General features: G+C 41.9%; 1 protein-coding gene across 1 annotated transcript in view; it reads left to right on the forward strand.

The window, feature by feature from the left end:
* The window catches only part of ACTN1 (actinin alpha 1), a 246119-nt gene that overhangs the window by 93108 nt on the left and 128185 nt on the right, over nt 1-24826 (forward strand). The window contains 1 exon segment of the mRNA XM_029598807.1: nt 5853-5972. Within this exon segment, the coding sequence (XP_029454667.1) occupies nt 5853-5972 (120 nt within the window).

Below are 24826 nucleotides of genomic sequence, written 5' to 3' on the forward strand. Positions count from 1 at the left end.
GAAGAGAAGAACAAGTTGTGGGTTCCTAAAGTCAACGGACTAGTGTCTGCAGTCACCCAGAGAACTACCATCCTGTAGAGGAAAGTATAGTGTTAAGGAACCTTCAGGATAGGAAGTTAGAAGCAGCCCTGAAACAGGCCTTCTCCATGGGAACTATGGCAATCCAGGCCTCAATTTGCGGAAGCTGTATGGTGCGGGCAGCCTTTTGCTGAGGAAATTGTGCACATGGAATTGGCAATGTGTGGCTTTTTTTTTTTTTTGCCATATGCATTGCACGATCTGGTTAGACTTGCTTTAAGGTCGATCATCTCTGGGACATAACCAGGAAGTTGGATTCATAAATGAGGGGCAGATTCGGCTTCCAAGTTGTGCCTGTATAAGCTTCCATTTAGGAGGGGGTCTACTATTCAGAGAAGACTTGGAGGAAATGGGTAAAAGCCTTAGGTGAAGCTAAGCCTCAACGACTCCTGGAGAACAGAAAGTACCTGAGTAGGTGTGGCTTTAGAAGACAGCAGTTCAAATACTAACTCATGGGTAACGTGTCGGGCATGGTGTTTACATCGAAGTAAATCTCAATCCTTTTGTGTGGGGCAAGGAGACCATAGACTGACCCTGTAGCTGCAGGTAGCAGTCATCCTCAACAATGAAGTCACGTGGGCCCCTCTTGTAATATTACCAGTAGGTGGTCACCTGGCATGGTATTACATGGAGTGGGCTCAGATTATGACACATCAATGGGTCCTAGAAACAATTTCAAGGGGGGTATGTACCCAATTGCATCTCCCCATTACCAAACATTTATGATCTATTCCTGCTTGCCACATGTCAAAAGGGATGCAGTAAAATCGACACTGCATAGGCTATGGGACTTGGAAGCTATGATCACAATTCTGCCCCCAAAAAAGGGGCAAATGGTGTATTTAGTTTATTTTGTAGTATCAAAGAAAGATGACAGCTTTCAGCCTGTTCTGGACTTAAAAAGTTCAACAGGTATTTGAGGATACCTCACTTCAGGATGAAGACCCTCCGAGTGGTAATAACAGCAGTAAGAAAAGGAGAATTTCTGGCATCATAGGATCTGGCAGAGGCCTATCTCCATAGACATATGAGTCTCTCATTTCAAGATCTCCTTTACTTTTGCATTTTAGGCCAGCATTTTCAGCTTCAGGTCCTGCCCTTTGGACTTGTGATGGTGCGGAGAACTTTCACTAAAGTAGTGGTGATTTGTGGTGGCAGACCTAAGCATGAGAGGGATAACAGTTCATCCCTACTTGGATGATTGACTCATAAAAGCAAAATCCACTCAGGAAAGCCAGCAGGTTTTGGCCATAGTAATCTTGCTCCTAGAAGGACTGGGTTGGGTAGTGAACTATGTAAAAAGCAACTTGGTGCCTTCTAATCACTAAAGTCACCCAAGAGAATCTTCAAAATAAATGGAGCAAGTTAAAACGTTTTGCACCTAGAGGTGCCCAGGGTATTGTATTACCTCCAGCTGCATATGCAACAATGTAACAGGCTCTACTAGCTCCCTAGTCACCATCCTCCCAGATGTACGACCATTGCCTTTTGGGCTCCCCGTACGGTGGAGGAGAGCTTAGACTGGGGGCTGGAACACTCAACCTCTGAAAAGGAGTGGACTTAATATTTCCAGGCTGGGTAGCTCTAACAAAGGATGCCAGAATGGTCAGGTGGGGAGCACATTGCTAGGGCCAGATGGTGCAGGGGAAATGGTCAGCTCTATGGCCAATAAACAAGTTGGAGTTGGGGGCAATCAGGTTGGCACATCTTGGGCCTTCCTGCCAAGGTTAGAGGGGAATGCAGTCAAAGTCCTTTCAGAAAATGTCACAGCAATAGCATATGTGAACAAGTGGCTGGGGGGGGCGGGGGCCCCATATACAGCCCTAGGCTTCCAGAGGAACTAAGGGAGATACTCTTCTTGGCAGTGAGAAATCTGGCCTAGTTTTGCTCATATCGCAGGAAGGGAGAATGCACAAGCAGATTTTCTAAGCAGGAAGCAAGCTGGATCCAGGCAAATGGTGTATCAGACGAGATACTGGTGGCTCCGGATTGACCAAGGAGACAATGATATGCAGACTTAATAAGGCTGCTAGCAGGGATGTCCCTGCAGCTTCCCAGAGGCTAGGGGCTACTCCGGCAAGGTTTGATACCAACAGAAAATCTCCATTTTGTTTTACAGCCTGGCCCTTGAAAGGACTCAGGTGCGAAGCAGAGGATACTTGCAGTAGTAGGAACTATACTGAAGGCTCCTACAAACTCAGTTTCGTTTGCCTATATTAATCTGGAAACTTTTTGCGGGACTTCTCCAGCAAAGGCAGATATTCCAAGAATCCTAGACTTTTTACAAAAGGGCTTAGCCCTCAGTTTTTTTGACGGTGCAAGTGGAAGCCATATCTTGCTATAGGGGCCTCATTAAAGGTGCCCAGGTTGCTGCACGGTCAGATGTGGGGTGCTCTTTGAGAGGGGCAGAGTGGATATGATTGCCCTTCAGTCTGATCTTTCCTAGTCTAGGATTCTTAATTTGGTCAACAGAACATTAGTAGGTGTGCCCTTTCAGCCCTTGAAGCAAGCATTCATCAAGGATTTATCACTAAAGTGTTAGGTTTCGAGGTGTTTGAGTGGATTCTTGGTACTGTGGGAGATGACCATGTCTACGGGGAGGAGCCCCGAGGGGAGCCACAGTACTGGGCTAGACTCGAGACGCACAAACACAGAGTTTTTTTGTCTTTTATTGTACAGCTGATGTATACCACCACAGGTAGCAGTCCAGGGACCCTCGGCAGAGGGAACCCGTCTCACCAAGATGGTATAGGGATATCCCGGTGTAGGTTTCCCAGTACGGCAGAGCTGTAGATGAGACAGACTGAGAATTAGATTATTCACTAGATGGTAGCTGTAAAGTTGATTCCACCAGGCAGAATTCGATGATAACAGGCACCGATGCAGGGAAAGCAGGCCCTTGAGGAGCGAGTACCTGATCCCAGTGAGGCACCTGAAAGAAAGCAGAGGGCCCCCGAGGAGCGGGTACCCAGGTTAGAGTATACCCTGAAGGGCAGAGAGGGCTTCCAGCAGCAGCAAGGAAGCGGCAGAGTAGCTTAGACCGGACGAGCCCAAACCTTCAATCCAATCCTTGCTAACTCAATGAGCTAGCAAACAAGCGTAGGCTAATTACCCGGATGGCGTGACGTCACTTGAAGGGGGGACGCCCCTGAGGTTCCCGCCATGACGAGGATAAAGTCGTAGGTGGCGTGCACACGCACACCCTAGGTGGCCTTTAGGAGAAACATGGCGTGAGGCTTTGCCATAGCCGTTCCGGGGATGCCGGAGGATGCGGCTTGCAGATGCGGCGGCAGCCATCTTCCCAAGGCTAGCGGGGAGAGCAGAAAAGGTGAAGCACAAGGGTCGAAGCCGTCTGAGACAATGGACACAACATAAAGGCTAACTTCTTGATAGTAATCTGCTCAGCCAGCCCCATCTTAGAGGTCCTCTCATGTAGAGAGCTGTACTTGGTAATATCCTCGCATTCAGTTACCTTTTAAGACTGTGCCCTCATTCCTTCTGAAGGGAGTATCTCCTCTCCATCTGAATCAGGAAGTGGTGCTGCCAGTGTTCAGAAGAAAGGGGGAATGTAAAGGGAAGGGCAGAAGTCTTCAACTACTGGATGTATACAGAGTGGTACTAAGATACGTCTTTCTTTCTCTCTCACGCTGTCTTCTAGTTCATCTCCCTTCTCTGAAGGGAAGATGGACCATGAAGGACAAAAAAAAATGGGTGGGGGGAGGAGGGAAAGAAGTATGTTTAAAAAACAAAATAGTGATATAGAGGAGGTTCAATTGTTTTCACAGTAGGCTAATGGCAAGGGCCTGCAAGCATTCCCCCTTTTTAAGACTCAGAGTGAAATTATGAAGGGAATGTGACTCCTGTCTCTGGCAGCTGAGGAACCAGGAAATCCCAGGAATAATGGATTGGTTTAGCACATTGATGGCGAGCTCCAGTCCTCGAATGCCACAAACAGGCCAGGTTTTCAGGATATCTACAATGAATATGCATGAGAGATTTGCATACAATGCATATTCATTGTAGATATCCTGAAAACCTGGCCTGTTTGTGGCACTTGAGGACTAGAATTCACCATCACTGGTCTAGCAGGACTTGACGAAAGAAAATTTAGGCAAGAACAACTTTAACGTATAATACAAGGGGGAGGAGGCGATTTAGTGCAAGTAAATTTACAGAAAGGTGGTAAACATAATGGGAACATGTAGAGTAATAGAAAATTCAGTGCAAATACAGATACAAAAGGAGGTGATAAATATTAAATACACTGGTGCACATATAAGGATTATGCTGCAAGGTTTTGGCTGTGGACCAAAGGCTGCTACAAATAGCCAGTCTGATGCTACTGTGGAAGGGGAGGGTGGACACGCAGAACAAACTGTATAAAAAAAAGTGGCTACACACACAAAAAATAAATCAAGCCATCCACACACAAAATGCAATGATTGAACATCAAATACAGGAATAAATAGTAAAAAGGGAATACTGCCTCTGTAACAAAAACATTTTATATGCTTCCTCACTGTATGCTAATCCATATTTAATCTGCCTTTGATTTATACTTATTTCATTCTGTCTTCAGTCACAAGGGTGTAGCCTAATTCTCCCCCTTTCAACTATAAACTTGTTTTGGTTTTTTTTAAACACTTTCTCCTGCTCCTTTGGGCTTCCAGCTTTGGTTCCATGAGCCTTCATTCCAACTTACCAGGGAATTTTCTCCTGTTTTATACCCCCATCCACTTTACTGTAGTCTAGTTTATTTATTTATTTTATTTATTTATTGTTTTTGTTATACCGAGTTTCATGATAGGCATCACATCAACCCGGTTTACAAATAACAAGGAGTGTAAAGCATAACGTAACGTAAAAAACAAAATTTTCAATAAGAACCTTGAACTTTAAATACAGTGAATCAGAAAAAGGGAGAGGGAAAGTTACAAAAAACAAGGAAAATAAACTTGGGATGGAAGGGGAGAAATTGAACAGCACAATATTTACATTTCAGCCTATTGATACATTAGAATAGCAAGTGAAAAAATAAGACTATGAAACGGTACATAGGTAATCAAATGAATAAATATGACACAGTTGTGAATGGTAATAGTATGATAAATATTCAGCAGGAATTAGTGAGAGAGGGTTTGAGGTTGGTTGATTCGTGTTTAGTTGTTGCAATAACCATCCTCGGCTAAGGGCCGTGCACCAGAGCTCCTTCCAGAACCCTGCAATTGTTTGCTCTAAATCCAGCCACTAGGTGGCACCCTTACACAATGACTGACGCTCTCACCCCTAGGGGCTGTGAGAAATGCTGCCTTAACATTGCCAGCCACCCCATGGAGAAGAAGACCTGAGCCAGGAGTCAATCCCAAGTGCCTCCATAGCACTGCCACTGAACACCAGGCTGGCCCTATAAACTATTCTTTATTCCATCGCTCTTGGAGTTTTCTCTCCCTTGGATATCAATTTGAATTTTTATGTAATCCAATTTCATACAATAACTGTATATTCATAAGTAAATGTAACTATATTCCCCCCCCCCTTTTTTTGGGGGGGGGGATAGTGCCTGCTGAAAATTATATTCAGTAGGTAAGAAATGCTTCCAAGGTTGAGAACCCAGATATATTTTTGGTAAAACAGAGCATGTGCTTGTATGAATAAAACATTAGAAAACAGCTGTTCCCAATCCCAAGACATGGTAGATAAACCTGCATGCATGCTTCTGCTAAGTGTGTGAAATAATTCCTCTCCTAACAATGCCTTTGCATGTCCTTGACCAGGTGAACGCTTACCCAAGCCAGAGAGAGGCAAGATGCGCGTGCATAAAATCTCCAACGTCAACAAGGCCTTGGATTTTATTGCTAGCAAAGGAGTCAAACTGGTGTCAATTGGAGCAGAAGGTAGGCTCTTGTGTACCATTTCTACTGGGGGAGATTGGGGGGGGGGGGGAGCCAGTGCACCACTTTAGTTATGACCATTGGAAGTTTGTGATTCCAGTTTGTGCATTGATATGTTGAACATAGTACTATGATCCAACAGGCTCTGTGCCCAAGTTTAAGGTTGCTTTGTGAACCATTTTGCTCACACACAGGTGGCACTTACTGTGTGCATCTATAGGATGTTCTGTCTGCCATAGAGAGAGACGTACTTGGTGCACATTGGTTGCCATGTGGAGCAGGTACAATGGTCCGAGGTCACAGCATTGCTCTTTGGGTTTAAAAGTGAAATGTGGTATCAATGTCAAAAGGCAATTGGAGTGGAAGCAAAGATGTCAAATGTGGAGTTAAGAAGGAAGGTTAGTGTGAAACATCTCAGCTAGAAGGTGAAGCACAAAAAGAATGTGTTCACTCACTTTCAAGATTTTAGTTGCTATGTTGCAAATAGTTTAACCTTTGCATCTTTTTGTGTTGTCTTTGTCTTCCTTGTTTCATTCTATGAAGCTCAAAGATTGGCTTATTAATTAGGACCGGTAGAGTAGCAGGACAGTCATAGTAATAGTAATTCTGGCTTCTATATGGCATGCTGCCCAGGGTGGCTAACAAAAATACAATGTAGCATACAGTCATATAAAATGAATCTGAAGTAGCAAAGTTAAATCAAAGTGTAATATGAGGACCTCACTGACCCTGGCAGGAGAGCTTGAGGAATGGCTCTCACTTAACCAAGGCTAGTGGAAGGTGGGAACGTTTCACTCCTCTGTGTGCAGACACATTGGGTCTGCCCACATTCAATCCCAAGAACTCTGAAGGAAAATCTAAAATGGTTTGCTAGCAGATCCAATTTTTACAACCCAGGAAGTTAGGCCTAGCAGAAATAATACAAAATTCATTGCTTTTTATTTTTTTCCCTCTAGACGTTAAATAGAATAATATTGGAACATTCCTGGAAAGAAATGCAGGTGCTTAGCACATTATACAATGTAGTAATCTTTACATCATGTTCTCCCACCAATCCAGATACTACCACACTTTCTCTCCCCTCTCCTCCTAAGCCTTCCAATGCAGTCTCTTCCCATCCAGTCTGTATGGGCTACTTTAATTCCCTACAGTGTGATAAGAGCAGTTCTGTGCAGAATCCCCCCAGTGTGTAAGCTGCATTTCACTGGTAGAAGTTGCTGTGGTAAGAGAAGCATCTACTGCTTGCCTGACTTTGTGTTTAAGCCAAAGACCATATCTGTCTCAGAACCACTTTAGCCATTTTAGGGACTCCTTAGTTAGGGGCAGGTCATGATGGCCTTATCTTGAATCCCAGTGAACACCATGAGCTGTGCATGCTAAGGTGTTTATCCATGCATGTCTTCGAGGATTTAAAGGACTGCGGTTACATGTAACATCCCTGCAGTATTTCTGATAGCAGGGGAGTGATGTGGCTGACTGCCGCAGCTGGTGCCTTTCTCCCAAATACAGGAGCGATCCACTGAAATATGCGGTGTTAGATCACGGTTTATAGACTTACTGGAAAGAAGTTAGGTCTTTCATGGGGAGACGCAGGCTGTGGGAGGCAGAAAAGAGGTAGCAATTAGCAAATTCTTCTTACAGGTCTTCTGAATGCAGCTTGTGTGACCCAAAGTTAGCTTTGGAGTCACTTTACAATTCATATATATATATATATTTTTTTTTGTTCTGGGGGGGATCCAGCTGCAGGAATTACAAATGGTTTGGAGTATTTTTGTTGCTGGTACTAAGATGCATAAATAAATTATTGTATAATGTAGTGGTAATATTCTACCAGACAAGTTTTGTTCAAATTGTATATACAAAAATTCTTGCAAATTTTAATACAATTGTGAAAACACAAGGTGTAAAAATAAGATATCCACAGAAGGGAAAAAAGAAAATCCACTAAATTATCCAGTTTTTGGGTTTTTTTTTTAAACTAGGAACTGACTTTAGCAGTTTGAAATAACTCCAGCATGGTTTTGATGCAGGTGTATTGTGACCTTTTAAAACTGTGGTGGTTTATAGCTGGCATGCCCTTTAGAAATAATAGAGATGTTCTCGTGAAAATAGTGCATTTTGAGCTTGCCTAGAACTCAGGACAGTGGGTCGCGTCCTCCAGGAATGATCAGGCATCTCTGTATTCAAATGCTAGTCTTGCCCTTTCTTCAGTTCTGGCTGGGAAGAGGACAGCCAAATATGAGGATATACAATTTCTGAAATGGTACTTAGACAAGCCAGGGTCAATATCTGAGCAGTCTGGGGTTGCAGATAAACAAGATCCATGCAAGCAGAATTGCTGCCTGGATCAAGCCAAGATCCAATCCTGGGAAGGGAATAAGAGATGAGAATAGGCAGGGAGCAGGAAAGATGAACAAGAATGCAGTGGGAGAATAGAAGCAGAGCAGGAAGAAATGTTAATGGGAGCTGATCACATTTCCTGGAGTACAGACATAGGAGGTTCTTTAATGAGGCAGGGTGAGGCGGCCGCTTCAGGTGGCAGTATTTTGAGGCGGCCCCTCTCAGAACTCCACTGTGGGGTCCGCCTCACCCTGCCTCATTATAGCTGAAGGGAGGAGGATCGCTGCCGCGGGTCGCCACCGGAGGCCAGATGGACAGATACTGTTGTGCGCCGCTGCCGGCGGTGGCTGAAGGGGAGGGCGGGCGAGTGGGGTGTGCTATCTCATCCCTCACCTCGGGTGGCAGATTGTCTTGCGCCGCCCCTGGGTGTACAGATCAAGGAAGTTGGGCCTCCAAGCCAGAAGTAAGCACTGCAGTTGATAGGTTTGTGTTACTAGGAGCCAATGAGTAACTCCTAAAGATGGGAGCAATCTTGGTCAAGGTGAGGACTGCTCGAAGTGGAATCGATGTTCAGCATAAAACTAAAGGATGTCTTGCTGAGCTAAGGCTTAGTATTGTGAAATCTTAGGCCACTTGTTTAGGTCCTCTGACATACTGCCAGCACCCTTCAGTTTACATCCGGCAACTTATTAGCAGTGCATCACATTTAATTTGTTGCATAATAGGGTTGCCATTCATCCAGTTCTCACCTGGACAGACTTTCTGGCACCCATGTCTGAGTGAGAATTACAAGAACCTAGTTTTCTCTCTCTTTTCCCCCCTGTAGCTTTTTCCAGAGATAGATCCCTGGACTGTTCTCTTATCAGCTTACATGGAGAACAGCATTTCATACCTGCATCTGCCTCTGCTAGTTGGTATCAATCTGATGGTTTGAACCAACGTGCTGTTAGGTCTCACGAGACTACAAGACATCGTGCAGTTCAAATCACAAGACTGAAACTGGCTGGTAGGGGAAGAAGATGCAGGTAAGTGTTGCTTTCCTCCTGCTGGTTGTGAGGGAAATGGCCCAGGGATAAAAGACTAAGAGGGTGGTGATGGACCGTGTATGTTGGGGGTTTTGGGGGTAGGGAGGGAATCTCGCTAGAAAAGCTTCTTCTAGTAAACTCAATCATGGTAAAATTCACTGTCTTGGGCGTGTACATGGTGCCAAGCCAATCTGTATGTGACATGTGGCAAATTATACGTCAGGGTAAATTAAAAGAAATGAATGTGAATTTATACCACCATTCCTAGCAACTTATTGACTAAATTAGGATCCTTTTGCATTTATATTGAGATTGAGGATCTAATGTGATGGATTAGTTTTTATTCTTACCCACTTGTGTAAATTACCATCTGATGTCCAATTGTTCTTGAAAATAGGGAGGGACCATTTGCTTTCAGTTTTTTATTTTATTTTTCCTGGGAATTTATCAATGTTGGTTATAACAAACAAAAGCTGGAAAAATAATCTGAGAATGAGTCTCTCTTTTTTTTTTTTCTTTCATTGACCTTTCTCCTAAAAACGAAGATCCCTGAAAATAGGACATATGTTCACTGTGAGAGAAGATGGCGTTTATGGCTCTGAACCAAGAACGCTCAGTGTCCCTTTGGTGAAAAGAGTAACTAACTGCAACACTGTGAAGCTGTGGATGACTTTTACAGGAGTTGAGTGTTCGGGCATTAGGCAATTCATCATCTAAGGATGTCTCCTGAAAACCTCATCCTAGGTCCCCATGTAATTTTATTGTGCAGTATCTGTATGTGGGGAAATAACGAACTTTATGGTGAGAAATCTTTTGAGGATATAGGGCTGACAGCTGACCCAGATCAACCCTGATAGGCTGCTCAATTCTGCTTGCACCCCTAGCATTTGTGGATGTGCAGTCCTGTCTTTTCTAGACACATTGCAATTTAGATGTCCAGAGGTGCAAAGTGCCAAAACTGGCACTGGATTAGCCTGTCGAGGTTGGCCTGAGTGAGGTGGCATCAGTTTGTTGTCATGCTGTGACAGTTGCCGCTGAACCTCTCCCCTCGCCATGTCGTAGGAATCTGGTTACCTGTCCTGCACCCCTTCCCCTCAGCCATTTCTTGGTAGTTCTGTGTTCTTCTGTACTGCTGCCTACTCTCCTTCCCCCTCCTGCTTCTGTATAGCTCTTTCCAGCCCTGGCACTGCATAGCCCTCTTTTCTGCAAGCTGCCTGGTGCCAGCATACTTTGTTTTTGTGATAGGAAAATGCCTACCTTGAAGGAAGTGGAAAGAAAGCTAGCGACTTGGGTGAAGGGAGATGAGGAGACAGTATCGGTGGGTGGTTGGATGGGAGTGTAAGGTGACAAGTGATGGAAGAGAGGCCCTAGCAAAGGCTAGAGAGGAAGTTGAAGGGGAGGCAGCACTGGCTTGGGAGAGATGAGAGTGAAAAACAGGGAAGAGGGAATGTAGAGGTGGTTAGAGTGAAGGGAAGGAGATACGATAACTGGGAAAGTAGAGGCACAGAGAACAAAATAAGACATAGAAAAGAAGAAATTGTGAGAGTGGCATGTAAAGTAAGAAGTGGAAGCAAAGATTATACATGGAAACCAAGGAGAGAAAAACAGAGAAGGAAGAGAAATTTTGTAAGAAAGCTTAGAAAACTATTAAGGGATAATGTGCTTATCAATATAGAGCCATTTGTAAATTTATGCAAATTTCACTATTTATAAAACTGCGAAATAGAACTTTCAAACTTTGTAGCCTAGTAACTGTAAAATAGCCTCATAGACACCAGAACACAAAGAATCTTTTGTCTCCATAGATTGCATTTCCATGAGTATTACATTAGGAAAATCAGAATGTAGGTCTTCTGTTACACATCAGGAACAGAGACACAATGTAATGATCAGGTACCAGGTAGTGGCCTGAAACACTCCATACAGTTCCAGTCTTTCTGGCAGCATTATCCTTCATAACCAGGGCAGTTGTGGACAAAATGATGCCCTGGGCAAGGGTTGCTTTCTGCGCCCCCTTTCCATTTGGATTTGCAGTCTCAGAATAACTCAAAAGGTGATGTGGCGCACTTTGGCTTGCCTCCCAAGATGGCCGCCTGTTTTGCTCACCTCTTGTAATGGCCCTATTCATAATGATATAATTAATTCTGTTGGTTCAAATTGACATATTCAGTTACAGCAAACCAGGCGGTCTCTAAGTTGGAGAGAAAATGTGCCCCTGCTCTACATGGGAAATTGATGAAGGCTACCTGCCAACAGACCATGGTGGTCTTTGTAGCTCAGTAAGGTGGTACCAGCCCACTCCAACTCTTACCTCACCAGCTCAGTAAGCAGTGAATTTCTGTCACCAGAATACTCTCAGGTAATCCACTGTAGTTACTAAAACAAAATTGGGAAGTGCAACAATGACCAGAGTACTACAGAAAATACAGTCTGACCTCATGGCAGTCAGCTCGGACTTGAGGGAGGTTCTAAATAGATGGGCCTCATGGACCTTTGTCTTGACCCAGTATAGCATTTATGTAATTTCATCTTCCATTAAGATGCCCAGTCCTTGTCTCACAAAGTCCTTCTGCAGTTCCTTACAATCCACTGTTTTAACAACTTTCAATAATTTTGTGTCTTCTGGATATTTAATCACTTTTTTTTTAGACTATAGGACCCAGTACAGATCCCTGTAATACTCCACTAATGACCTATCTCCATTTGGAAAACTGCCCATTTAGTGCTACCCTGAGGCTTTTTGTCTTTTAACTAGTTATCAACCCATAGGGCACTACCTCCTAATCCCTTAACTTTTTTAATTTCTTGAGGAGTCTCTCATGAGGGCTTGATTAAATGCCTTCTGAAAATCCAAATACACTATCAACTGACTCATCTTTATATGTTATTTACTCTTTTCTAAAAGATGTATAAGGCTAAACTTTCCTTTGCTAAAACCATGTTGACTCTTCCCCCATTAAGCCATGACTATTTATATAGCCAGTAATTTTTGTTTTTAAGAATAGCTGCTACCATTTTGTTTGGCAGTGATGTCGGGCTTGCTGGTCTATAGCCGCACGGATCATCCTGATTGGTGAAAAGCCAGAGTCCTTCCTATTCTTGGAGTGAGGACCTCCTCGGGCTCCCTCCATGTTGAGTTCTGCAGGAGCTCCTCGAGCAAAGCTCCCCATTCTGAAATGCTGGTGCCCAGATCTGACATTCCACCTAGGTCAAGCAAGGCACAAATGCATGAAGAGCAAGGGGGTGTGAGCTCTTCCTAGGCCCTGTGGGGCTTGCTGATGCATAAGAAGTGCCATGTGTTGGAGCTGGCAGCACAACTGGTGCCGCTAAAATTGAGGTCTGGATCAATTCCATTGGTGCACACAGTGCCATTGATGCATCAGTCATCGTTACTGTCTGTGCACCGGTATTGTTGATGTACATTCCTCAGTACAGATCAAAAAAAGAAGGAACAAAATCTGTTGCTGAATGAATCAAAGACATCAGAACACAAACATGAATTAGATCTCTCAATAGAGACTAAAAATAGGCTGATGATAATGAAGGGTAGAATTTTAAATATTTTCTATTCTGTGCAATTCAAAATCAGTTTGTTCTAGGTAGATTGCAATACAAACGTAAACAGTCAAAATAAAAACAAGACAAATCATAACAGAATTACAAAGCATAAAACATCCAAAGCATTAAGAAGCAGAGCAGTCAATAGCTGGGGGGAACAAAACAGCATAATCACAGGGAGACAAAAGCCTGTTCAAAAATAACTACTTTTAACTTGCTTCCTGAAGATTTTATAATCTGGTTCCTCTCAGATGGAAAGAGGAAGGGAGTTCCATAACACAAGGCCGACAACTGAGAAACTTGGATTGCGAGTCTTCTGCAGCTAAGCATCTTAAAAAAAAAAAAAAAATTCAATCCCTCAAAGGCCCTGTACCCTTAAAATTCACCCATGGGTGTAATATGATCTGTAAATTTACAAGTAGTTATCAAATTGGCAGCAAAGTTTTGAAGTGATTGAAGAACCTGAAGATGACATTTTGAAAGTCCTATACAATGAGCTACAGTAATCAAGAATACTTTTTGTACTGTGCTCCAGTCTCTGGTCTAAAGTTATCGGTTTTCAGAGTATAAGGCACCTCAGTTTATAAAAGCTTTCAGCAGAGCTTTGAGCTGAGAGTTAAGCGTAAGGCCAGAACTGAGAGCAATGCCTAAATCGTGAACTACAGACAAAAGAAATGTAATCCCTTCAGTTTGGAGTTGAGTGGCGTCTCTAGGGACTGATTTATGATGCACCCAGAATGCTTCAGTTTTACTGCAATTGAGGGCCAATTTATTTTGAAATAACTAAATTTCAACAGCTTTGAATACACCTTGTCCTGAAAATCAGAATTGTATGTAACCAGTCCCCAACTGGTCTGTGTATTTAAAAGAAAAAAAGGTGCCTCTTGGCATAAGTTTCTTTTTAATTGCACACCAAAAGAGAGGAGCTTAGTTTCCTCAGAGAATAAAGATAAATGTTAAAGAAGGCTGCCCTGCAGAACTCCTGATATAAGGGACTTCCATATAGAGCTCGGATCACCTACCCTCACCTGCTGATAAAGATCCTGTAAGACTGGAACCACCCCAAAACATCTTGCACCCTGATTCCACAAAGCCTATTAATTTAAAATGCTATGACTAATGGTATGAAATGCAGCAGAGATGTCTAACGGAACTAATATTATTGAGCCTCCCTTAACAAGTCTGTGCACAAAAAAAAAAATCTAACTGACACTGACAATATTTCAGTGCCATTCCCTAGGTGGAAATCACATGGATAGGGATCAAAAATATTATGATCATCCAAAGACTTCATGATCAGCTAGCATACATTTTACAATTAGCTTTCCTAATGATGAAAGATTTGAGATGGGCCTATAGGGTTAGAGGGGGAAAGAGGGGTTTTTTTTTAATGCAGGATGGACCCCTTCTTAAGTACATCAGGAACCACAACTTCTAATGGTTCACAAGGACTTTACCAAAGACTTGTTTCAGACCACACACAATCCAAAAAGAACTAGTGTTTAAGGGACAGGAAGACCAACTCAGCTGGGACAGTAGGACTAGAACTTTTCAGGTTTCAAAGCTTTTATGGAACTCTGACCAGATAGTAGCAGTAGTAAGGTGATGCAAATATGTATTACAATTTGATAATCTCCCTTTCATCACTAACAAACATTAAGGCAGAGTAGAAAATAAAAGCAATAAACGTTGCAGAATCAATGTTGAAACCAGCACATATGGTAGTGATTTTATAAATGATGACACTTGCAAAGATCTCACAATCTATTTCACAGGCAGACCTATCAGAAGAATTTTTTGAGCAGGTCTTGATAATCTTGCACAGCTCATGAGGTTGGTTCAGTGAATTTTGAAGGCATAATGTAAACTAACTCTCTGGCTATTTTGAAAGCCATTCAATGAGACTTTATAGGAAACCTTTTGATTCTGTGTCAAATTCTTGTACACCAGATGAGATATAGGGGCTGTCCAGAATAATAAAGTGTTGAAGCATTTATTGCCAGCCAAATCCTCTAATCTCTTAAACAGAAAGACTTGAAAAGCTGTTCCCCAACACAGACTGCATTTTATTATTGCTGCGTCAGGAGAGACAATAACATGAAATTTAAAACACATTAATCAGAAAATCAAACCCATAAAACAGGCAGCAAACAGACCAGGTAGTAGATGAACATATACATGATGCTACCTGACAGGCAAAAACTTTCTTCAAAGAGCAAAGGAGCATGTAACTTCTTTAAAAAGTAACATAACATATAACAATTTTCAAAAGCCCATTTGTGTGCTTAAATTGAACTTAAACACTTAAAACCTATTGAGAGTTCAATAGCATATATTGTAGCAATTTTCAAACGCCCACTTACATGCGCAAAGTGCAATTACTTGTGTAAACCCAGTTTTAAGCACATAAATCCTTTTGAAAATTACCCCCCTTTTTCTTTATATATCTGAAAACAAGTACAGTCCTTTTAGACCATACTTCATAAATGGCAATAAAGAGGCCTACAAAAACCAATAAGAAGCAGCCAATAGGAGGACCGAGTAATCCATGGAGTTGCATCTACATAAAGAAGGCACAGGAAAACAGTAGTCAAAAAAAAATATATATACCATGTGATCTCTTGTGATGTAGGCCCTCCAGATGTAATGATTTATTGCTACATGTTTCTCTGTCTCAACAATAGCTTAGCAGTATGTGTTCTTTCCACCTTTATGCTTTGCTATTACACTTAAACCAACATTGTTCTAGTCAACCAGTCGTCCATTTCAAGGCAGTTAGATCGTGGGAAAATCTCTGTGATTTTGTTTTCCTTAAGAGGGCCCCCAGATCCAGGGTTTGAACTAGGCTGAGATTTACAATGTCAAATGAAGTAACAACACTTGTAAGGTCAAGTTATCACATGTTTGTAACCATTGTGATTTAAAGGAGGTCATTTGGGCTCCTAAAAGGCCTACTTTGTATGGAAGTTACAAAAGAGAACATGGAAGAATAAACCAGTAGACTGGACTGAATGGGGAAAAAATGGTCAGTCCAAATCATTGGCGAGAGATGAAGCTCATGGACATGGTTCCTGAGAGTCATGGATTAAGTACAAATAAAGATCAATTGTATGATCATCTTCATGGATAGGGGATCCAGATTTTACGACTTTGAATAAATCAAGAGACGACATGGTGACCAGAAAATTGTTTGAGCCTATAGGTAATATTGTCGACATTAATGTTGAAGTCTCCCAGAATTATAAGATTTTTAACTTCATTTGGAAGGAGATAAAACATTCATCCAAAACTAACAAGTCTATCCCATCTGACCCAGTAGTTGATATCAAACAGCTCATAGAACAAGACCTTGACAGCCACAGACAAAGTCAAATTTTCTAATGTATGTGCAATGAAATGACCAATTTTACCAATTAATCCATCTGCAGTTTGTGAAGATTCTCCTGGTTCTTCAGCCCGACGTCCCCCATCCCCCCCATCCAGTTATTGTTTCACTTTTAAGATGTTTATGATCTTTATGCAAGATTGTGTGTGCCACTTTGGCAGGTTGTAAAATAGCAACATACTTATGTAAATGTTGGTCCCTCCCTGGAATGGTCTTGGCCTGCATCTTTTTTACACAGCAAATTACTCGTAGACCCTGATTTTACATGTGTATGTTGTGGTTTTTAAACTAGCACATAGTCATGTATATGCCATTTTCTGCATGCAGCTTTTGAAAATTCACCTTTTATTGTCCAGTTGTAGAGAGTTTGGATATTTTTCTGGATATAAAATTGATTTTAGATCATTACTTTTCCATTTAATATTTCTACTGCACTGGAAAATAATATTGCATCCTAGTATCCCTTTCAATGGTAACACATCTTTATTTAGAAATTACTATTCCAACTCAAATTAACAAATTATATGGCTTGATTATTTACTCGTGTCTGGAATGGAAAATATCCCAGAATACCATTTAAAATCTTGAATTCTCCCAAAACTAAAAAGATTTTTAAAAAAAATTTGGACTGTCAACTAAATGCAGTAATATCCTGGTATTTCATGAACCCAGAGCAGCAATGAATAGAAATGGAGAATGAGGAGTAGTAGCTTCATAAGAACATAAGAAGTTGCCATACTGGCTCAGACTGAGGGTCTATCAAGTCCAGCATCCTGTCTCCACCAGTAGCCAATCCAGGTCACAAGTACCTAGCAAGTACCCAAACACTAAATAGATCCCATGCTGCTAGAGTCTGTAATAAGCAGTGGCTATTTCCTAAGTGAACTTGTTTAATAGCCGTTTATGGACTTCTCCAGGAATGTATCCAAACCATTTTTAAAACCCAACTACACTAAGGGGTAAATTTTCATACGTATGAGCGGGTGTACATGTGCGTGCGCTACCAGGCACACACACCTACATGCACAGGCACGCACATGCTATGAAATCAGGGGCTAGCACGCACAAGAGGGTGCACAATTCTGCACCCTGCGCACCGATGCCCACGGCCTTCCTCCATTCATTTCCCCCTAAACTAACCTCCCACCCCCGATAAAATTGTAATTTACCTTCTGCACCTGCCTTGGGGCAGGCGCAGGTTGCACGTGCCGGCAGCCTGCCGGCTCATGATCCCCGGCACAGCGACAAATGGCTGCTGTGCCGGAGGCCTCTGGCCCCTCCCTGCCCCACCCCCAGACAACCCCTTTTGTAAAGCCCCAGGACTTAAACGCATCCCGGGGCTTTACACGTGTCGCCGGGCCTTTATAAAATAGGCCAGGCGCGCATAACCCCCCCCCCCCCCACGCGTGTAAATCCTTTGAAAATCAGCCCCTAACTGTCTTAAGCACATCCTCCAGTAATGAATTCCAGAGCTTAATTGTGCATTGAGTGAAAGGAATTTTCTTTGGTTTATTTTAATTGTGCTGCTTGCTAACTTCATGGTATGCCTACTAGTCCTTGTATTATCTAAAAGAGTAAGTAACTGATTCACATTTGACCTATCAAAGTCCTTTCATGATTTTATAAACTTTTATCATATCCTCATTCAGCTGTCTCTCTCCAAGCTGATCAGACCTAATCTCTTTAGCCTTTCCTCATAGGGGAGCCATTCCCATCCCTTTATCATTTTGGTCACCCTTCTCTGTACCTTCTCCAGTGCAACTATATATTTTGAGATGCGGCGACCAGAATTGTTCACAGTATTTTAAATATTTTGTGCTATGGTTCCACTCAATTATTGACTGACTGCAATTTTGATTTTTATATGGCGTGATGTGCCCTCTCTGATTTGGATAGAAAGCTCTCCGTTTCTTAGAATGAGGCATTGCAGAGAACCAATAAAGTGGAAACTAGGTAATCCCACATTTCATCATGGTAGCTGTTCCATGAATACCTACAGCTTATGCAGAAAAAGTTGATGCATCAGTAGAGGAAGTCTGTAAAGCAGCTACGGAATTAAGTGTATGCCTTCAGGAGATACTGTAGAAGCGGACAAGAGACAAGATGCAGTCATCACAAGAAGAGTGCTTCTGAATGCTGTCAACTCTGCGCCATGTGAGATACTGATGAAGTGTGCCCCATCAGTACTGACTGAGGAGTGTAATTGACTAGGAATTTTCCTTATGGTCAAGTTTCTTTTCTACTAATGTCAATGATGGATATGTCTGTCCCACCCTGTTTGGTATTTTTTTAATTTAGAAATTATGTGAATTTATTTGTGGGGTTTTGATTAAACCTTAAATGGCAAATTAAGTAGTGGATTTTCAAAGATTTAGACGGGGTTTGTGCATGTAAAATGGCATATATATGCGTAAGTAGACTTTGTGTATGCCAAGCAAGTTTTCAGAAGGCCCCAAGTGTGTGAGGGTGCCTGCTTTTCCATACAGCAGCAGGAGTACAAAGAGAGCTGTAAGGGTGAACCAGGCCACTGTCAAAGTGCATGCAGACTCAGGATTTATAAGTGGATTATCCGCATTCATCAGCGAACATACGTGCTTTTTCCCCTACTAATCAAGTCTCAGAGATTTTAAATCTGACTTCTCTTTTGTCTGCAGTTTTTGGATGGGAGGTCTGGAGCAAGAGGGGTAGGGGGTGTGGGTAAACTGTTGGGAGGGCCTGTGTCAACTGGTTTACGTCTTGGCAAACCCTGCATTTGGAAGTATGCGCACAAATGTTACTTTTCTTTCAGTTGATCTTAGAGGGTAACTTTCAATAGTGTGCACAACTCGGCACAGACAGGCATAGGGGTAGGTACACAAGTGCTGGAAGGATTATAGAAATCTGCCTTGTTTAATAATCGCCCTGAAGCAGCAGCAATGCAAAACGCCGGCCAACAGTGGCATGGCGGTGCAGCCTACTTAAAAATAAGTTTTTGATCAATTTTATTTAAAAGAAAAATATTAAAAATTTAATTTGCAGCAATAAAAGAATAAGTTGGATTTTGGACCACTGACTACAGTATCCAAAGCAAGTTGTTCAGACTTTTTGTAAAATCTCTCTTGCTGGATTCTGAGGTCTTTTCCTCCCGGATATAAAGATTATAAATCTTTTTTTTTCAGCATTATGTGCATGAATCACACCTAAAATTATGCCTGCATTTTATAAACTCTGCAGCCAGAGCTGGGTCTCTCTGCCACCAAGGTGCGTGCATATTTTATTTTGTATAGGGATCTCCATAGTTTCCACACGTTTTATAAATGATCATACAATTATTTGTGTAAAATATATGCAACGTGTATGTAATAACCTTCGGTTTATGCATAGAGGCTGGTAATTTATATAAGTTGGCCAATGTATGTGCATATTTCGTATTTGAAAATTATTTTATTTTCAACCAGTATGGAGGAAAATTATGAAGAGGAAGAAATTGGTACTCGTCTGCTTGGGTCTTCATAGTGATTGCCAAGAAAGTACTCATATTGGCAAGAATGGCTAGGACTTGGAGGAACTTAGAGCAAAGTATTTTTGGTGGAAGAGTTCTCTAGGAGTGTAACAGACCAGCCCACCACTAGCGAATGCCCATGGTCCTGGCTGTTCCTGTAGTGACTATAAAATAAATTGACCTTATTACTGACCCCATCCCATAACTGAAAACTTGCCACTTGCACTTTTGCTGTACACTGTCCTCTGTAATCAATTGCTGCTTTGTTTTGTTTTTTTGTTTGTAGTTGTACAATTTTTGTATCCAGGGCTTAAGCAAGTTTTTTATTTATGGCATTGTAACACCTGAAAAAAAAATAGCAGCTTCTATTTCTGGCTCTTTGCCTGTCTCCCAAGTTGTCTGTAGAATTTGTTACATATATTTGATGGGCTTTTTTGGTCTGACTTCTCATTCTCCACCCTTGAGCTTCCAGCCCAGTCTGAATGTGCCTCAACCGCACATATGCTGCCTTTTGCAACAGGAAGGGAGAGTGGTCCTTAGGCTTAAGGCCTTCATTCATAAATGTTAGGCTTTCTTTCTGCAGACTAGGTCCTCGTCCTTGCCCCTCTTTGAGCTTAGCTAGGAGCCATCTACCATGGTTCTCTCTGGAGCTAGGCATACATAAGCTAATTCCAGCCTAAGAGCAGGTGTCAAGCTGGCCCCATTTTATTGTTTGGAATGAGCCATTCTCCGAAAGAAGTGACTTGAAAGAATTCCAGGGCTTAAATTGTCATTTTACTTACAAACAAAAAATGTATAAATAGAACAAATAATTGGATTGAAGTAATTATTCTAAAGGTTGGTTGTGTTACTTCTGAAACATCTATATAAGAACATAAGATTTGCCATATTGGGTCAGACTAAGGGTCCTTCAAGCCCAGTATCCTGTTTCCAACAATGGCCAGTCCAGGTCCCAAGTAGTGACTCAAAGGCAGGCACAGAGAGGGATGGCTGCAGCAGCCTCTCTCCAGTGCCTCTCAAAATTTGGTAACGGGCAATTGCCTATGCCTAAATTGAGCCTGGCTTGACCCTCTATGGAGTCTATGCTGTCCCCAAGGCTTACAAAGGCCACAGTGTTTGGAAGACTCCCTGCAATTGTCAGTAATGTAGTCAAAGGTTGACTCCCAACTTTTTTTTCAGTGTTTAAAATCCATATCTTATTTCATGATTTTTTTTTCAATTGGTAATGAGTGCAGGTGTTTTGTTCTTAGCAAGAAAATCTTTATTTCCATGAATTATTTTTTTTTACAGCATCCAAAAAAATTGTGCAGTATAAGATTATATATTTTGCTGTAATAGATAAGAAATGAGAGAAACTTGATATAACGCAGGCTCACGTATAATGCAGACCAAATTTTTGGACCCCATTGCCTGTGCTATCTGATCTACTGTGTATTTATGATGGTGAGCTGTAGGCATCAGAACCACTGGCTTCTTCTTTTGTAAAGTTTGTTGTAGTTGAATTCAGAATCTTAATAGAAACAGATCCCAGGCCTGTAGCAAATATGGATTTTTTTTTTCACTTTTCACTCACTTCCCTGGTTCTGAAGCACATTTGATTAGACTGTTTGTTTGGTTTTTGTTTTTTTTTGGCTGTAGTGTTTTATTGCATAATGAGTGCATATATGTGGTTAGAGACGGTTGGTCTCAAAGAAGCCTCAGGGTATCTAGATCATTCAACATTTCCTGCCACAATTGCTGACAGAAAGCAGAAGCAAAGAGGAGCTGAAAAGGGTTATTTGCCAGTATCTATTTTTCAGCAGGTTGGGGTGTTTTACTGCCCCAAGGTCAAATGCCATTGTATTCTGGTAGACGACGATTGTCCCTTTCTTTACAGGAGAGTGAGGCTAAGAGCATCAGAATATGGAAAATGCACGAGTAGCTTGGTCTGCACCTCCTCGTGGCATGGAGTATTTGACCTTGCTAGCCTTACTGGGAAGGAAGACCCCCACCTTGATTTGTCTTTTGGATCGGTTTTCCTCCCCCCCAGCTGTAGGTTGCCATTCCTTTAGGTTATTATCTTACAAAAAAAGCCACTGCTGTTTCTCCAACACAGCAAGCCACTCCTTAAAAAAAAAAATAATGGCGCCCAATTGACCCAACCTTCAAACGGCCGACGTCACGGCATATCCAATGCACACACGCAACCAATTTTTTGCTGATTTCGAGCTTATGCGATTGATTTTAAGTTGGAGGGTGTACAGAAAAGCATTCCCCCATTCCTTTTTCCTCCAGTGAGTACATTTTGAATGCGTGGAGCCTTTCTTTGTAGGCTTTGTGTTTTCAGGCCTTTATTTTAGCAGTCCTTTTCTGAATCTCTTCCATTCTCAATATTTTTATGAAGGTTCAGCCTACAGTATACAGGATAGGGTCTCCCATTAGTGACCTATACTTCCTTTGTTCTGCTGATGATCTCTCTTTCTCTCTTTGATTTGAATATGGACCCCTGTCTTTCCTTCTTTTTTTTTTTTTTTTCATTTCTACACTGGAAATTGGAGAGAGAAATCTGCCGAGGGTTGAACATAATTTGCTCACCCGATTTCTCAGATTCTTTGCCTATACTCTTATTTTCTGAAGCCTTTGCTCTTTAATTTTTCTTCTTGCCCTCTGTTCTTTTGGTCATCCCAATAACAGTAAATCTCTTCCTTTTCTAATTAATACAAAATCTGTTTCTGCGTGTACTCGGTCACTGACAGGGACCAGTAATAGCCATAAATATTTCTCTGCATTGTAGCTGTGTGTTCCTCCTGGCCAAGAGTATTATATATAATCCAGAAGGCTCAGGGCTGAGAAATCATGAATATTTAAGGCCATTGACATTTCAATCCAGCTTTTCATACCAGCTAATATACTGAATATTAATACCAACACTTCAACTCTCTTAATTGACTGCCAAGGAAGATGAATGGCTTCTGTTCCCTTTGGGCATGTCGCAGCAGGGTGATTAGTGATTTTCATGTAGTAAGACGAAACGTTTTTTCTAGGGAGCACGGATTGGAAATGTCACTCTTGGCTGTAAACATGCCCACTTGCTTTTTGAATGCATGGCCCATGTATAAAGCAAATTGCCTTCAGATAATGAATTAGAGCAGCACGGTAATGGTGTCAGAAGTCCTATCTGCATGATCTACAGGCGGATGGAAAACGGCCTGCTTACGATTGTCCTTCCAGAAGCTTTCTTAGAGCAAACTAAGGGCCTGGTTTACTAAGGCTTTTCTCCCATTCTGTGTCTGTGGGGAAAATGCTTAGTAAATGAGGCCTATAGATTACTGAGAACCTCTAAGACTAAGTGCTGTCAGTACTCGAAATGTAAAACGTTTAACGAGGGAAATGCTGGAACTTTACTCATAGGTACATGTGCTCACAATCTTTCTCTCCAATTTTTTGGAAATTTTGTATTTACTGCCATTTATGAATGGTACATTTGACCTTTCTGAAGGGCCTGCTCCCTCTTGATCTCTCCTCCTCAGTCTCCTCTTTATCCCTCCATCCTCTCCTCCCACAAGCATCCTTTCATCCTTGCTCCTCTTTTGCTCTTCCCAAGGCTATTGCTTCCTTTCTGCCTACTAATCTCGCCCCCCCACCAGCCGATCTAATCACTCTTTCTTCCAGCCCCCTCCCTCCCCAAATCTAGTCCATCTGCATCATCTTCTCCCCCGCCCAACTCCAACCTAGTCCCCATAAAACTCTCCCCATCCCTCACCAGATCATCCTCACCAGTCTCTCTCTCTCTCCCCCTGCCCTATAATGGCTCCATCCCTACCAGTCTGTGTCTCTCCAATACCAGCCCAGCAAAGGGCAGTGGACGTATGAAATGGTCTCCTCGTGAATAGTGGATTCCTCTTGGCAAGGAAATGAGAGGGAGGCTGAGTTTTGTTTGGGGTCTGTGGTGTCGCACCAGGAGAGAGATGGGCCTTGTTTACAGTCATATTCTATACCATAGTCCTCATCTAATTATCTCATTAGAATTTTAAAATTGACTCTAAACCAGCTTTAGTGTGGTTCATTTTGGGTTTTAAAACTAGAAGCGATTTCCTGTTTTGTGGGATAAAATGAGGACTGTTCTGTCGTCCACACTCTGCTTCTGGGTATAGCAGACAGATTACTGGGGTCTTTTTGTGCAATGTAATGGCTCTTGCTCTGAGGGTAGTCAATTTATTTATAGCTTTCATGTTGGTTTGTTAAATATTTTTCATCTGCCTATAGCATAGTCATGCTAGGTGAAGTACAATAAAACAATTTTAAAAATGTTACAATAAAGCTTTATAATAAAACAAATACAAAATAAAAGCAATACAAATATATATTACAACACTCCATTATGACTGTACTGCATTGCACATCGCTATTAGCCAAATGTTTCCTGGTAAAGGAGTCTTAAGCTGTTTCCTGAACACTAATTTATTAATTTTCCTCATTTGGTTAGGCAGTGTATTCCAACATATTGACCAGGAAATATTTAAATGCATGACTCCTCGTGCTGGCAAGATGGGCAGCTTTAACTGTTGGAACTAAAAGCAGGCTTTTCCTGCTAGACTGCAAAGCTCTCTCTGAACATATGGAATCAGGAGAGATTTTAGATATTCTGGCCCAGATTGACAAGAATTCCCTCTCAAACTGAAAAAGAAACCCTGGAATAAAGATTGCTTTAACTTGAAGTGGGACGTTCCTCTGTCATTCTAGGCCAAAGAAAAGTGTTTTGAAAGGTCTGCAGTGCAGCTCTGGTGTGGCTACAGAGCAGGTTTGTACAATTCCTGTTGAACGTAATTTACCCATTTACTAATGCTCAATATTGTAGGGTAAGAGATGCAAACTATTTAGGACATCCACTGCTTTTCTGTTGGTCACATAGATGTCCGTGGTGAGCCACTCACTAATTTTGGAATTAGTTTGTCATTTAATCTCTTGCTTGTAAAGCCACAGTTCCTTTATTTTTTGATATGTGGTGCTGTATACCCATTGTCTCCTATCAGTTTCCTTTGGCAGGCTGAGCCCCTGCTCTTAAGGCCATCAGAAAGGCTGGGCAAAA

The sequence above is a fragment of the Rhinatrema bivittatum genome, chromosome 4, assembly GCF_901001135.1.
Source record: "Rhinatrema bivittatum chromosome 4, aRhiBiv1.1, whole genome shotgun sequence".
NCBI lineage: Eukaryota > Metazoa > Chordata > Amphibia > Gymnophiona > Rhinatrematidae > Rhinatrema > Rhinatrema bivittatum.